Raw genomic sequence first — 13,787 nt, 5'->3', positions numbered from 1 at the left:
CCTATTTTTCAGTTAGCTTTACATCAATCCAGTGGAGAAATGGCTGCAAATCTGAGCCCTCCTTTAAGCTCAGCCCTCCCTCGCAGTGGTGGACCCATCCAGCTCAGATGAAGTGTTTCAACCCGCAATGCCAACTGTCCATCTCCCTGGCCTGCTGAGTTCCTCCATTTGCTTTGTACGTTTTAGGAATGAGGTTGACTTAAAGCCAGTTCCTGCACGGTGGCTTCCTTACCAGCAGCTCGGGTGGTGTCATGCTGAGTTTGTGGATTGGAAATGCAGGAAGAGTATGAGCCCATCAATGAAACCCCAAGATGGAACCATGGGGAGGGAAAGGTATTTGTTCATACAACTGCAAAAACAATGTTGTGCTTTTGAAAATCTGGTTAACTCAAGAGTGGAGTAATTCTGTGGATGATATCAGGAGTTACAATGCCCATCAGGAAATACATGTCCTCAGTCCTATTTTTTGCTGGGGTTGCACTGTTTTCCTCCAAATGGTGCGGAGTTGAGTTTATTGTCATATGCACAAGTACAGTGATGTACAAAAGAATTAATATCTTGCCTGCAGACACGTAGATACAAACAACACAGAGAATACCATGCTAAAAGACAGCACAAAAGCAAGATCTTAGTACAAAGAAAATCAATGACAATTCATGACAAGTACAATAGTGGTCTATAATAGCTATGAATAGCATGTTCGAAGTTTCAAAGTAAATTTATTATCAAAGAACATATACGTCACCATATACAACCAAATATATACCATATACAAAGTACATGTCACTGTATACAACCATATATCACCATATACAAAAATTCATTTTATAACACATAACCATATAACAATTACAGCACCGAAACCTGCCATCTTGGCCCTTCTAGTCCGCGCCAGATGCTTACTCTCACCATTTTGTTGCAGGAATAAATGCATATGCCTGCAAGCAACAAATGTTCCATATCAACATGTAATGTTTGTCTGGAGTGACATACACAAAATGCTGGAGGAACTCAGCAGGTCAGGCAGCATCTATGGAGATGAATAAATAGTTGACGTTTCAGGCTGAGACACTTCTTCAGAACTCTGGAGTGAAATTTTCAGCCTCATAGAATAAATTTTGTTGGCCTGGGCCTAATGGTTTTACTAACACCATTCTTGAGAGTGCTTGAAGAGTCAATATCCATCCAAGGTTAAAGGTTTGAGAGGAAGTTATGACACAGAAAGAGGTTCTACATAGTCAGTTTGAGGAACAGGCACCAAATTAGGACACAAAACCTTAAAGGTAATAATCATTGGAATATTACCTCAACCATGTGCAAATTAGTAAGGGGTAAATAAAGTTAGAAAAATGAGTGGCCAAAACACAAATGTGGTAGAAGAAAATTCTATTCTTAAGTTCTAAGTACATTTTATTATTGAAGTACATATATGTCACCATATACAACCCTGAGAATCATTTTCTTGTGGGCATACTCAGCAATCTATAGAATAGTAACTATAACAGGATCAATGAAAGGCCGCCCAACTAGGGTGTTACTGTTACTAGGCAAGTATCGTTGGCATGGTGTATGGCTGAATCATGCTACAACCACTATGTAGTGACAGACATAAATGGAAAACTGAGAGAATTTTAGTAAACAAAGAAGTGTACAGCACAGCGCAGGCCTTTCAGCCCATGATGTTGTGCTGACTTTTTAACCTACTCCAAGATCAATCTTACCACTCCCTCTCATATAGCCCTCTAGGTTTTTCTTTCATACATGTGCCTATCTAAGAGTTTCTTAAATATTTCTGCCTATATCACCACCCTTGGCAGTAGCTCTTGCACACCCAGCACCCTCTGTAAAAAACCTACTCTGACAACCTGCCTATACTTTCCTCCAATCATCTTGTATTATGCCTATCATATTAACTATTTCCACCCTGGGGGAAAAAAATCACTTGAGGTTCAGTCTAAAATTAGAAAGGTGTGGTAAATGGAAGTGTAGACACAAGACCAGAGAGACATGTATTAACTTGAGATAAATAAACATTAGCGTAAATAATATAAATTTAAGACTAAATTAGTAGAAAGACTATACCTTACAAAAATAGTGAAAAGGCAATGAAGTATCCAAAGATATTGTATCTGAATGCACATAGCATTTAAAATAAAACATATGAAGAGGCACCACAGATAGAAGGTTGATCTGGGAAGCTCATGGCAAAAATGGGTCCTCAGTGTTGAAGGAGGTAAAAGATTTAGGTGCATCAGAGAGCTATTCAAAGATGGAAGAGTAGTTTATGCTAATGGTGAGCTTAACACAATAGGGAGAAATGACGCCGTTAGTTTTTGGAATTGTTTCTTCAGAGAGCATGTTGTAGAGCTAATCAGAATTCCGGGTATCTTAAATTTGGTATTGCAAAACAAAGTAGGATTAATTAATGACTGCATGGTGAACTTGTCTTCAATAGGATCATCACTTTGATCAGTTTTCTGCATAGGGAGGAGGCTGTGTGCGTGTGTGCACATGTGGGGACATGGTTGTGTGGAGATTTACAGGTGGAGAGTTATCATGGTTAAAGGTGAGTACTGAGAATGCTCTGGAAGGTGCTTAACATATCTACTTCAACAAGTAACCTTGTTGGAAGAAATCAGCACAGGTCGACTCATTTGTGGGAGGAGAGGAACTGTCGATGTTTCTGGTTGAAATCCTGCATCGGTACATATCTATTGATGACATGTTGGTTTTACAGGATTGCTTCATTGTCTGTGGATTATCTCTCCTGGAATGCAGCTCATTTGCTAGCATAGTTTATGGTTTACTCTTTCCTCTTTCAGCTCTCTTAATCCTTCATGGCAGCTATGATGTATATTAATGCAGTCTGCCTTTCAAGGAAGTTTGCTTTTAATGGCTTACACTTTTCACTGTTGTTGTGCCATGGTCCAGATAATCACGCAGGTAACAATTAACTTAATCATTTTAAGGAGTTAAAATAATAACCATGATGCATACTAGTTTTAGTGCAAATGTCTCTTGAAGCTATGAGAAACCAATTATTATTTTTAAAGAAAAAGAAAACACTTTTTCCAATTGTTCTGAATAGTTTGAACTTTTTATGGAAGATTTACACATGATTATGCAAATAACTTTTAGGAGAAACACACCCTAGTCCTGCCAGAGAGAAAAGGAATGTACCATTTTGCCCACTTGTGCCCAGAGCAGAAAGTTACCTCCGATAGAAGGATACAAAGCCGAGTTGGGGTCAGCAGCTGTTTTCCAGACCACATGGAAGTAGACGGTGGGGTTCAGTAATGATCAGTGCCTATTTTAATAAACCTCTTGACTGTAGTATTCCTCATTGTGCCAAGTTTTAATTTGTTTTGATACAATTAAATGTTGGAGATGAGCTGATATATTCTTGATGGCATGGGTAGAGTGGCCCTAAGGATCCAAGAATTTCAGAATTAATTATCATTTCCACTGGTGGGCAATTTGCATTTTAATTTATTTGGCATCATTATTATTTGCTAGTAAATCCGAGGCACTGGATTATGCAAATATTTCAGTAGTAAGAATTGATTTAAATTGCAACAGAGATCCACAGAAACAGAAACTACTATGCATTTCAGAAGTTGGGAAAGTCTTGACACAGAATTTGCACACAATGCGTAGGATATCTCCCTGCTTAGAAGGAACCTGTGAAGCCCAGTGTCAAACAAGAATGCATGATTGCTCTGATGCTTTTTCAAATTATTCTTGTCACAATGCTGCACCATTAAATTTCCCACAGGAATAGATTCAGTTCTTAGAAGTAATGAGGAACCATTTAACTTAGGCCAGTTAAACTCAAGAACCAAGCTCAGTCATCGTCAGTAGTTGAACGTAATGTGCAAGTGATGAATTTAAGCACATCCTTTTCCTCTGCCACCAGCTAATCCTTTCCCATGATAGAGCTCAGAGTCGGAGTAGCTGGTTCTGAATCTAATGTTGGGTATATACTCGCAAACTGAATGTCACAAAGGCCTCAGTGCTGACCTGTGAGAATACTGATGCTGATTTACTCATACTTCAAGTAAACTTGAAGGATTGTACAGAGACAAATTTCATGATATATTTTCAGTGCCTTGAGATGCCTTGAGAAGTAGTCCAACTTCCAGAAGAACAGAGGAGAGCAGGGGTTTCTACTGATCCATGTCATTCCATGTCAGGGCTGGGGTCTCAGATCTTCAAGTGCCCTTTTCATCAAATGCTCAACGCTGAGCAGACACATTGAATGAGATGGTGAATTTCATCATCAATTTGTCTTCATCGAGAGCTGGATCTCAGGATAGAAAAGTGACCACATTTTCCATAATCTCAGCATCACTGATTCTTGTTGGAGGGCGGTGAGGTGCATCCCGGCAGATTGATGGAGGACTTCTGTCTTGGGAATGTTGAACTGAAGTGCTTTCATATGCTTAAGTGAAGAAGTTAGTGATGGCTTGGAGCTCAGCCTCAGAACGCATACAAATGTAAGCATTGTCTTCATATTGCAGACACCTACTGAAATTCGCTATTACAGCTTGTGGCGTTCCGGAGTTTGGAGCTCAATTCTGGCACCATTCCATTGGAGTCTCTGTATGTCCTCCCTGTGGAATACGTGTTTTTATTCCCCTGGGTTCTCCGGTTTCCTACCGCAGTCCAAATGCAGACCGGGTAGGTTAATTGGTCATTGTCAATTGTCCTGCTATTAGGTTAGGGTTAATTGGGTTAGTTGGGGATTGTTGGGGTGGGATAGCTCGAAGGGACAGAAGGGTTGACTGCACTGTATTGCTAAATAAATAATTGAATGAGTAAACAAATCTTTGTTCTACATGATCTGTGGATCTTTGGTCCACACTTTCCAAGATGTCATTATGAATTTCTAATGTTGGAGTGCAGTGTGGAACAGTGGTGGCAAGTTGGTAGATAACTTTTGTCTTGTAGATATTGAATGTGAGACCTGGGTTTTCAGATGTTTCAATGAATGAATTGATGATAGCTTGGAGCTTGGACTCCAGAAGTGCACATAAGTTAGCATTGAAGAATGCAACCCATCCATTGGGACTCCCTGGTCCACTCAGAGAGGGAGAGGAACATTTGACATTACATTAGGACTCTGCAGAAGGAGGAGGGGGAAGTGCAGCACCTCACAAGCTACACATCTGGATGCCCCAGTAGGCAGCTTCTGGCCTAGCTGTAAAATAATCTATGGTTCCCACTTCAGCATCATCAATCACTCCAGGACCTACACAAGCAGAGGGGAAGCAAATCATCCTTGATCCCAAGGAACTGTCTGAGGTAAAATGTCAGCCATGATATTATGGAATGGCAGAGTAGGTATGCGAGGTCAGTGGTGCATTAGTACCTTTTTTTGATGGTCTTACACGACATGTATTGAATCTGGATTTGTTCTGCTTGGAGCAAAGAAGATGGAGAGGAAATTTCATAGAATTGTACAAGAACAGGATGACTTAGGGAGAGAAAAGAGAAGTTGGTCGCATAGATGAATGATTCATTAACTACTTACATTTTTGGGCAAACCTAATGATTGTGAGGAAAAAGCTTTTTCAGGCAGAAAAAAGTAATAACTTATAACTTGCTGCTATTAGAATGATGAAAAACAAGTCACCTGGTGCTTTCAAAATGAAATTAGATAGGAATTTGAGAGAAGTTAAGTGTGAAGATGTAAATCCATGGGAGTTATTGATTTCTTTAAAGTGAACCAGCATGGACTCAGCAGGTGGGGTGACCTTCTTCTGTGCTGTACGTTCTATGTTTCTATTTCTGTGATATTATTCCATCAGCACTGTCAATGAAATTGAATTTAATTCTTACATTCATACAGTTTTATGAAAGTAATAATAAAAATACTTTAAAATCTATGATGCAGATTTGGTAGGTGTTTTCACCTTAGGTGCTGTTTCTGGCAGACTGGAAGTGCAGATTGGCATCACACTTTCTGAGTTATGAGTAAATTAAGAAAATCGCAAGGAATCTCTATGCTATTATGTTGACAGAATAATTTAAAATAACTTTTTCAGATTTTGCTTGAACATATTTTACAATATTCAGTTTAGTGCACCTCTCTAGTGCAAAATTTACAGTTATTCATTGTGGTTTTGGTTTGCATGGAAATAAGAAAGAGGCATTGCTCTTCACTCCGAAGATTTGCCCTTACTGGAACGGCAAGCTTTCATGGGAACACTGCACATTCCCATGAGAAGCTTCAAAAAGAAGAGGAAATCATAATTACACATCTTGTGGCATCTGACTGTGTTTAATCCTTGTGCTGTATAACTTGACTACACATGATGTTTTCAGATTAGTGTATCCTAGCAACCACAGCTAGATTCAGTCACAAGGCAAACAAACCAACAAACTGGACTGAACTAACATCAATGTGCCTGAAGTAGCCCAAAGTTAACAGAATACCGAAAAAATGTTGAAATTGTAGTTGTAACTGGTGAGTTATTTCCGGTTGGTGCTACATCTTATGTACAACACCTTACCATTTCTTATCTTGCTCGTCATAGAACAGTTCCTTGAGGATTCATATAGTAAATTCTTCGGACCAAACAGAATACTTTAAATGTGTGGCAAATGATCACTAGCATTAGTAAATTGTGTCAAATAATATGATTGATGTAGTATGTTTTGAAGTGCTATACTTCTGCTATTTTTGCTATATCATCTACAATGTAAACTTTATTTACTAAATTTATATTGTATTAAATAGAACAAACATATGGACATAGAACAAATTGATAGGATGATTTCTGCATTTGTGAGGACATTTGTTATTTTTGAAATCATTGTAGGAATATTGAAGAAAATGATTTAGAGGAACAACATATTAAGAGACAGTAGGAGACAGCCCAAATTAATTCCTTCATAAGCACTTCATATGTGATTTGAATATAAATTAATTATAAATATCTTATGGATTATAGGCTCTTAATAGCATAAGCTTAAGAAAATCTCAGCTGGTCTGTTATCATATTTATACTATTAGGACCCACCTGCCATTCTTGCCATCTCTCATACTGGTAAGATTTTCCCATTTATTTATCTACTATTATGCAATAGTTCTCTTACATGTATCATTGTATCTATATTGCCTATTCTGTCAGTTTCACAGTCTTGATACCACTGCTTGGAATAATATGCTCTGATTTTTTTATTTGATTGATTAATAGTTTTTTTTATTTATGTCCCTTTATTCTGGCTTCAAACATATACTTTACTCACCCTCATCACCATTGTAAGCCGTGTCACGCGCGTGGGTGATCATGGTCATGACCATGGTTGTTCTTGGCCAATTTTTCTGCAGAAGTTATTTCCCATTGCCTTCTTCTGGGCAGTGCCTTTTTAAAACAGGTGACCCCAGCTGTTATCAATACTCTTCAGAGATTGTCTGCCTGACATCAGTGGTCACAAAACCAGGACTTGTGTTTTGTACCAGCTGCTCATACGACCATTCACCAGCTGCTCCCATGGCTTCACGTGACCCTGATCGGGGTGGGAGGGGGGCACTAAGCAGGTGCTATACCTTGCCCAAGGCTGACCTGCAGGTTAGCAGAGGGAAGGAGTGCCTTATACCTCCTATTGTAAAATTTAGAGTTATTCATTCTGGTTTTTGTTTCCAGAGTATATATTTGAAGTTTTCAAGGTTTGATGTGATGTACATTCAGAGATGATCTTCTGCACACAACCGCTGTTATGCATGTCTATTTGAGTTACTGTCACCTCCCTGTCAGCTTGAATTTGTTTGGCCATTTTCCTCTGACCTCTCTCATTAACAAGGTATTTTCACCTACACAACTACCACTCACTACATGTCTTTAGTTCTTTGCACCATTCTCTATAAACTGTCCTGCTTGAAAAACTGTTTCTGAGATACTCAAATCACCCCATCTGGCACCAACAATCATTCCGTGATCAAAGTCACTTAGATGACATTTCTTCCCCATTTTGATGTTTGGTCTGAACTACAACTGAACCTCTTGACCATGCCTGCTGCTTTTATACATTGAATTGCTATTTCATGTTTGGCTGATTAGATATTTGCATTAACGAGATACAGTTAACAGTGTACAGTTTTAGCTAATAAAATGGCCATTTGTCTGCTCTGCCGCCCATAAATCATTAATAGGCACTAACTCAAGTACTGGCAAGAAAGAAAAATCTGATATAGATTCTCCCAGTTAGGAATTCAGCCAAAATTCTTAGTTGTCTTATGAAAGGACCCAGCCTATGATCAGGTCTACTTTCTTCATTCTCCTTCAACACAGTTAAATATTGTCCAGTCAAAAATTAACTGATGCATAGTGCTTTGCAGTGTATTAGATACAAACATTCTTAATTGTGGAACTCTATGTTCCTTATCGGTTACATTTCATGAACGTTTGCCTGGAAATTGGACTGGACCAAACACTTTCTGTTGAGACCAGTGGTAGTGCATTTATATTTTTTTTCCCTAGCTTCAGACATGCACCAAGTAGGTGTTACTCTTTGCAGCATGCCTGTTCATGCCTGCACAGACACAACTTGAAATTAAAAGTTCCATACTATGACCATCGTGGGACAAGACATCAAACTAAAAGCACATAACCCTCCCTGTATACTGCTCTTTTCAATAGTCATAGGGCTAGGATGCTGATTTCAGAAATCCAAACTGGGTAAATAATTTCCAAAGTTCATATGGTGTGCCAGAACTAACAGGAGACAATCCTCTGTTATCAGAGTTATGGTTTTGGCATGACTGGCTACTCAGTGTAATTCCAAGGTAACTGAGTAACTCTACAGAGTCTTAAAAGAACCATGTTTTTCCTGAAGCTCTCTGATAAATAATATTTGGATGCTTAATATTTCTGAGGCTGTCATTACAGAAATATATGGTATTCTGCAGCCGTCAGCTATATATGGCAGTGTTTGGCAACACTCTTGTACATGGGCTGCTCTCTCAAAGTCATACTGACTTTGCTCTTCCTCTCCACAGGATCATTCCAAATGGCCACAGGATGTTTCTCAATCTGCTGCTCACTGCATCAGGAGAAAGATCATTGATGTATTGCACTTGCAAAGAAATGATTACACTATTTTGATTTCAGTGAGGAAGATATGGCATTGAGTCATATGCTTCTAAGGGTTTTCTTGAAGCACATCTATCTTTTCTTCAAAAATTGGTTTCTGCTTCTTGAAGTGTATAGGTAGATTGGCGTCATATGAAAAATTGCCTCCTAGTGAAGACCACGTGAAGACCTAGTGAATGACCACGTGAAGACCTAGTGAATGACCACATAACTTGGTCATTCTAAGAGAGTTCCCAAAGCCCTGAGGGATAGTTCTTGGTGCAATGATCATCTTTGTCCATGACTGATCAAGTCAGTGTATTCGTTAATTACTGCAGCAGTTGAACACAAGAACAGTGATTATCATCAAAATATCAGAATGAGAGTGGAAAACTCAAAGGCCTCCTGAGGCTAAGATTTAATTGCTTGTTGTAAACCGCAAACAGTTGTGGAGACTTCATTATCATGTATATTATGAGGAGGAAGTTCTATAACTGTGGAACTCACTGTCAGAGGGCTGTAGAGGCCAAGTCATTGGGTGCGTTGAAGGCAGAGATTGATAGGTTCTGATTGGTAAGAGGGTTAAGGATTGCAGGGAGAAGACAGGAGAATGGAGTTGAAAAAAAATCAGCCATGATTGAATAGCAGAGAAGCCAAAATGGGCGAAACAGCCTAATTTACATCTTATGGCTCATGTGCTGCCTGCTGCACAATCCTGTTAATTGAATACAACAGCTGCTGTTGGAGGAGAAGCAGCAAGGATACCCAGAATCTGGGAGCCATGAGGCAGAGACTGGAGAGCAGCAAGAGGACAAGCAGGAAGGGAGTGGCCTCCAGAGATGTCCTTACTCAGCACCCAGTGTCGTCCTTCAGCTGAACCCAGGAACCAGGTATTGGCCCTGATAGACACCTTCTGCACAAAGCCCATATGGAAACAACGAACATCCCACCCACCAATCACTACCAAGGACAAGGTACATTATAAGAGAAATTATAATTGCAATTGATTATTTAAAAATTGCAAAGGATAATTGATAATCCCTCAAAAACTGCCTGGCTAGTCTACCTGAACTGATTGTAACTTGTGAATAAACGATAACTGATCCAGTTACTTACATTGTTTGCTACAACTTGTCTGCAGTCCCTAAAAGGTTGTACCTTGCTTAAAGAAAGTTGGCTTACTTACCTGAGAGGATGAGGATCTCTCCATCTAAAATGGCGCTTGAGACCCTTGAACACTTATGCATATCGATGGCTTGTAATTGCATGCACAGAAATATTTTGCAAAGAAACTGACAAGCTAGCAGGTAGAAGATCCTCAATGCAGAAATTAAACTGACAAAATTAAAGGGCAGCGACATTTTTTTTGATGCAGGAAATGTAGATTCATTAAGTGTCACACACAAAAATGCTGGTGGAACGCACTTATCCTTGGGGATCGCTCCCTTTGTGACTCCCTTGTCCATTCGTCCCCCCATCCCTTCCCACCGATCTCCCTCCCGGCACTTATCCTTGGGGATCGCTCCCTACGTGACTCCCTTGTCCATTTGTCCCCCCCATCCCTTCCCACCGATCTCCCTCCCGGCACTTATCCTTGGGGATCGCTCCCTACGTGACTCCCTTGTCCATTCGTCCCCCCCATCCCTTCCCACTGATCTCCCTCCCAGCACTTATCCTTGGGGATCGCTCCCTACGTGACTCCCTTGTCCATTCGTCCCCCCCATCCCTTCCCACCGATCTCCCTCCCGGCACTTATCCTTGGGGATCGCTCCCTACGTGACTCCCTTGTCCATTCGTCCCCTCCATCCCTTCCCACCGATCTCCCTCCCGGCACTTATCCTTGTGCTGTGTTCCACCAGTGTTTTGTGTGTGTTGCTTGAATTTCCAGCATCTGCAGATTTCCTTGTGTTTTCATCAAGTGTACTGAGTTTCTAACTAATGGCATCTGATCCTGGAAACATGTAATACATTTGAGTTTTCTTCAAATTCCTATATCGTTGGGAACGTTGGAAAGGGATTGGAATAATGTTTTGCCTGAAAATCACTATTGTTAGGCGCAGACATACTCATATATAATAGAATAGGGTTACAGAGTAATACCAAGTTTCATGCAAATTAAGGCTGTTACAGATATATTTAACAGTAGTCTCATTTTTTTTGTCATGGGCTTTGTAATGTATCAATTAAAGCATTTGATTTGAAGGACTGTAACAGAAAGGAATCATTTCATTTCTGATTTGGATTAATGCCTGCGTAATTCCAAAGTGTTTAAAGGCAGAAGTCACCAATTAACGAGTGAATCAACAGATGAGAAGGTAAGTATGTGTAAAACACTGTGCAAAAGTGAATTTGGATTTTTTTCTCTAGCTTACTAAATCCTTTTTGCTAAAGGAAAACTGTTTAAAGATTACTAGACTAAATCCTCCTGGAGAGAAAATCTTCATAATTTTTTTTGTTATTGAACTTTCCTTCTACCCTTCAGCTTGAATATAATTAATGGTTTAACTTGCTGGGAGTCTGAAGTGATAACAGCACAGTGCAGACACGTGAGCAGCAGAACCAAAAGTGTATCTCCTTCACCAAAAAGCCGGTTAAGAATTCATAAACAAACAGAAGAGCATCAGAAAGGTAGGTACATTAGTCACTGTGAGTATATAAAAAACATAAACTTAGAGAAGGCAAACAAAAAGAAGGATGGAAAAGAATATAAAATTGTATTCCGGGTTTCTTAACAATTCTTTGTAACCTCACCGTGATTGATAGCCATCCACCTCATGTCATCAGGGTTTTATAGATCAACAACTAAGGCAAATATTTTCTAAACGTGGAGCATTTCATCTGTGATACTTCACCAAAGATAAAGGAATGGTTCATTAGCACTTCACTTTATGCAATAAATGGGAATATTTACAGCATATTTTTGTCACCAAACTGTCCACACCTCCCAGAATGTGGACCCATGTCAATGAAAATGTCTATTTGAAAATGTATATCGAACGAGAGTAAAGAGTCATTTAATGGCTTACTAACATTCACCCTTATTAAACATTCTTAATACATCAGTTGCTCAGCTGACGCAATTTACGTCATGTCCTTTTTTTCTTTTGCATGAACTTAAAAGAACAAGCCTGACCTACTTTTAGTTTCTCTTCAACTCTTATTTCCTACTCATTTTACCTTTCACAGGGGTTCCTTTCATTAACTAAAGGCAATAAGCGATGCCCTTACTGAAGCTGCTCTTCTCATTAAAGGAACTTCACTTTTATATTAAAAAATTGGCAACATTGCTGAGAGATATAGATAGGTTAAGTGAGCGGGCAAGGGCCTAGCAGATGGAGTACAGTGTTGGTAAATGTGAGGCGATCCATTTTGGAAGGAAAAATGAAAGTGCAGATTACCATTGAAATGGTAAACTAAATTGCAGCATGCTGCTGTGCAGAGGGACTTGGGAGTACTTGTACATGAATCACAAAAGGTTGGTTTGCAGGTGCAGCAGGCTATCAAAAAGGCAAATGGAATGTTGGCCTTCATTGCTAGAGGGATTGAATTGAAGAGCAGGGAGGTTATGCTGCAACTGTACAGGATACTGGTGAGGCTGCACCAGGAGTACTACTTGAGGAAGGATATACTGGCTTTGGAGGCGGTGCAGAGGAAGTTCACCAGGTTGATTCCAGAGATGAGGGGGTTAGACTATGAGGAGAGATTGAGTCGCCTGGGATTGTACTCGCTGGAATTCAGAAGAATGAAAGGAAATCTTATCAAAACATACAAAATTATGAAAGGGATAGATAAGATAGAGGCAGGAAAGTTGTTTCCACTGGTAGATGAGACTAGAACTAGGGGACATAGCCTCTAGATTCGGGGGAGTAGATTTAGGATGGAGATGAGGAGGAACTGCTTTTCCCAGAGAGTGGTGAATCTGTGGAATTCTCTACTGAATGAAGCAGTGGAGACTATTACAGTAAATATATTTAAGACAAGGTTGCATAGATTTTTGCATAATAGAGGAATTAAGGGTTATGTGGAAAAGGCAGGTAGGTGGAGGTGAGCCTATTGAATGTTTAGATAGAACATGTCTGGAATGTCTGGCAAGACTTTAGCATTAACAAAGGTATTACAACACTTTCAGCCTTGAAAGGTGCCTGAAATAATAACATAGAACAAGTCTGATCTGCATTTCAAAACACGGGTGGATATTGTGCTGGCTGTAATGATGGTAAGATTGCAGCCGGAGATTTACTAAACAAAATTGTTGTCTTAGCTGTCTTCAACCTGCTTGGTTCTAAATTACTGCCCTTCTTCCTTTCCCTCCTTCTCATGAAGCACCATATTCAAAACAAACAGACTGAAGTAGTTTCTATATTCAAAGTCATTGCTTTATGAAGTCATCAAACTTAATTTCATCTTGCAAAAGTGAGTACACGTGAAAGAGTGTATTGTCAAAAGGTTGCTGTTTAAGTTGTTCTGAGTGGAGCTTACAATTTTTACATGCTGTTGTTCTTTCTTTGTGCGTCTTTGTGTGTGAAGAATTAACATAATGACGACAGCAATGAATGAAGTTCCAGTATTCAGATCTGAGCAGGAGTAAGTATGATGCAATATAATTTTACAACTCAACCACCTTCTTCTCATGTGCTTTAATTGCCATGTAATTTAGTAAATTGATAGTTCAAACAACTCATCAATACCTGATGAATTTAGTCAGAATTG

General features: G+C 39.5%; 1 protein-coding gene across 3 annotated transcripts in view; it reads left to right on the top strand.

Annotated features, from left to right (window-relative positions):
• Positions 1-2,517: 2,517 nt before the first annotated feature.
• The window catches only part of LOC140714241 (protein TBATA-like), a 52,264-nt gene continuing 40,994 nt past the window's right edge, over positions 2,518-13,787 (top strand). Inside the window, exons 1-4 of one of the 3 annotated variants that reach the window (XM_073025278.1) lie at positions 6,368-6,469; positions 11,281-11,392; positions 11,560-11,705; positions 13,605-13,661. In XM_073025278.1, the coding sequence (XP_072881379.1) occupies positions 13,615-13,661 (47 nt within the window). In that variant the 5' untranslated portion in view covers positions 6,368-6,469; positions 11,281-11,392; positions 11,560-11,705; positions 13,605-13,614. Of the gene's footprint in view, positions 2,567-6,367; positions 6,470-11,280; positions 11,393-11,559; positions 11,706-13,604; positions 13,662-13,787 lie in introns of those variants that run through there. The other 2 variants (XM_073025279.1, XM_073025277.1) reach the window with 2 other exon arrangements.

This window comes from Hemitrygon akajei, chromosome 21 (assembly GCF_048418815.1).
Source record: "Hemitrygon akajei chromosome 21, sHemAka1.3, whole genome shotgun sequence".
NCBI classification, from domain to species: domain Eukaryota; kingdom Metazoa; phylum Chordata; class Chondrichthyes; order Myliobatiformes; family Dasyatidae; genus Hemitrygon; species Hemitrygon akajei.
The sequence above is the reverse complement of the archived record's forward strand: the minus strand, read 5'-3'. Positions and strand labels throughout refer to the sequence as shown.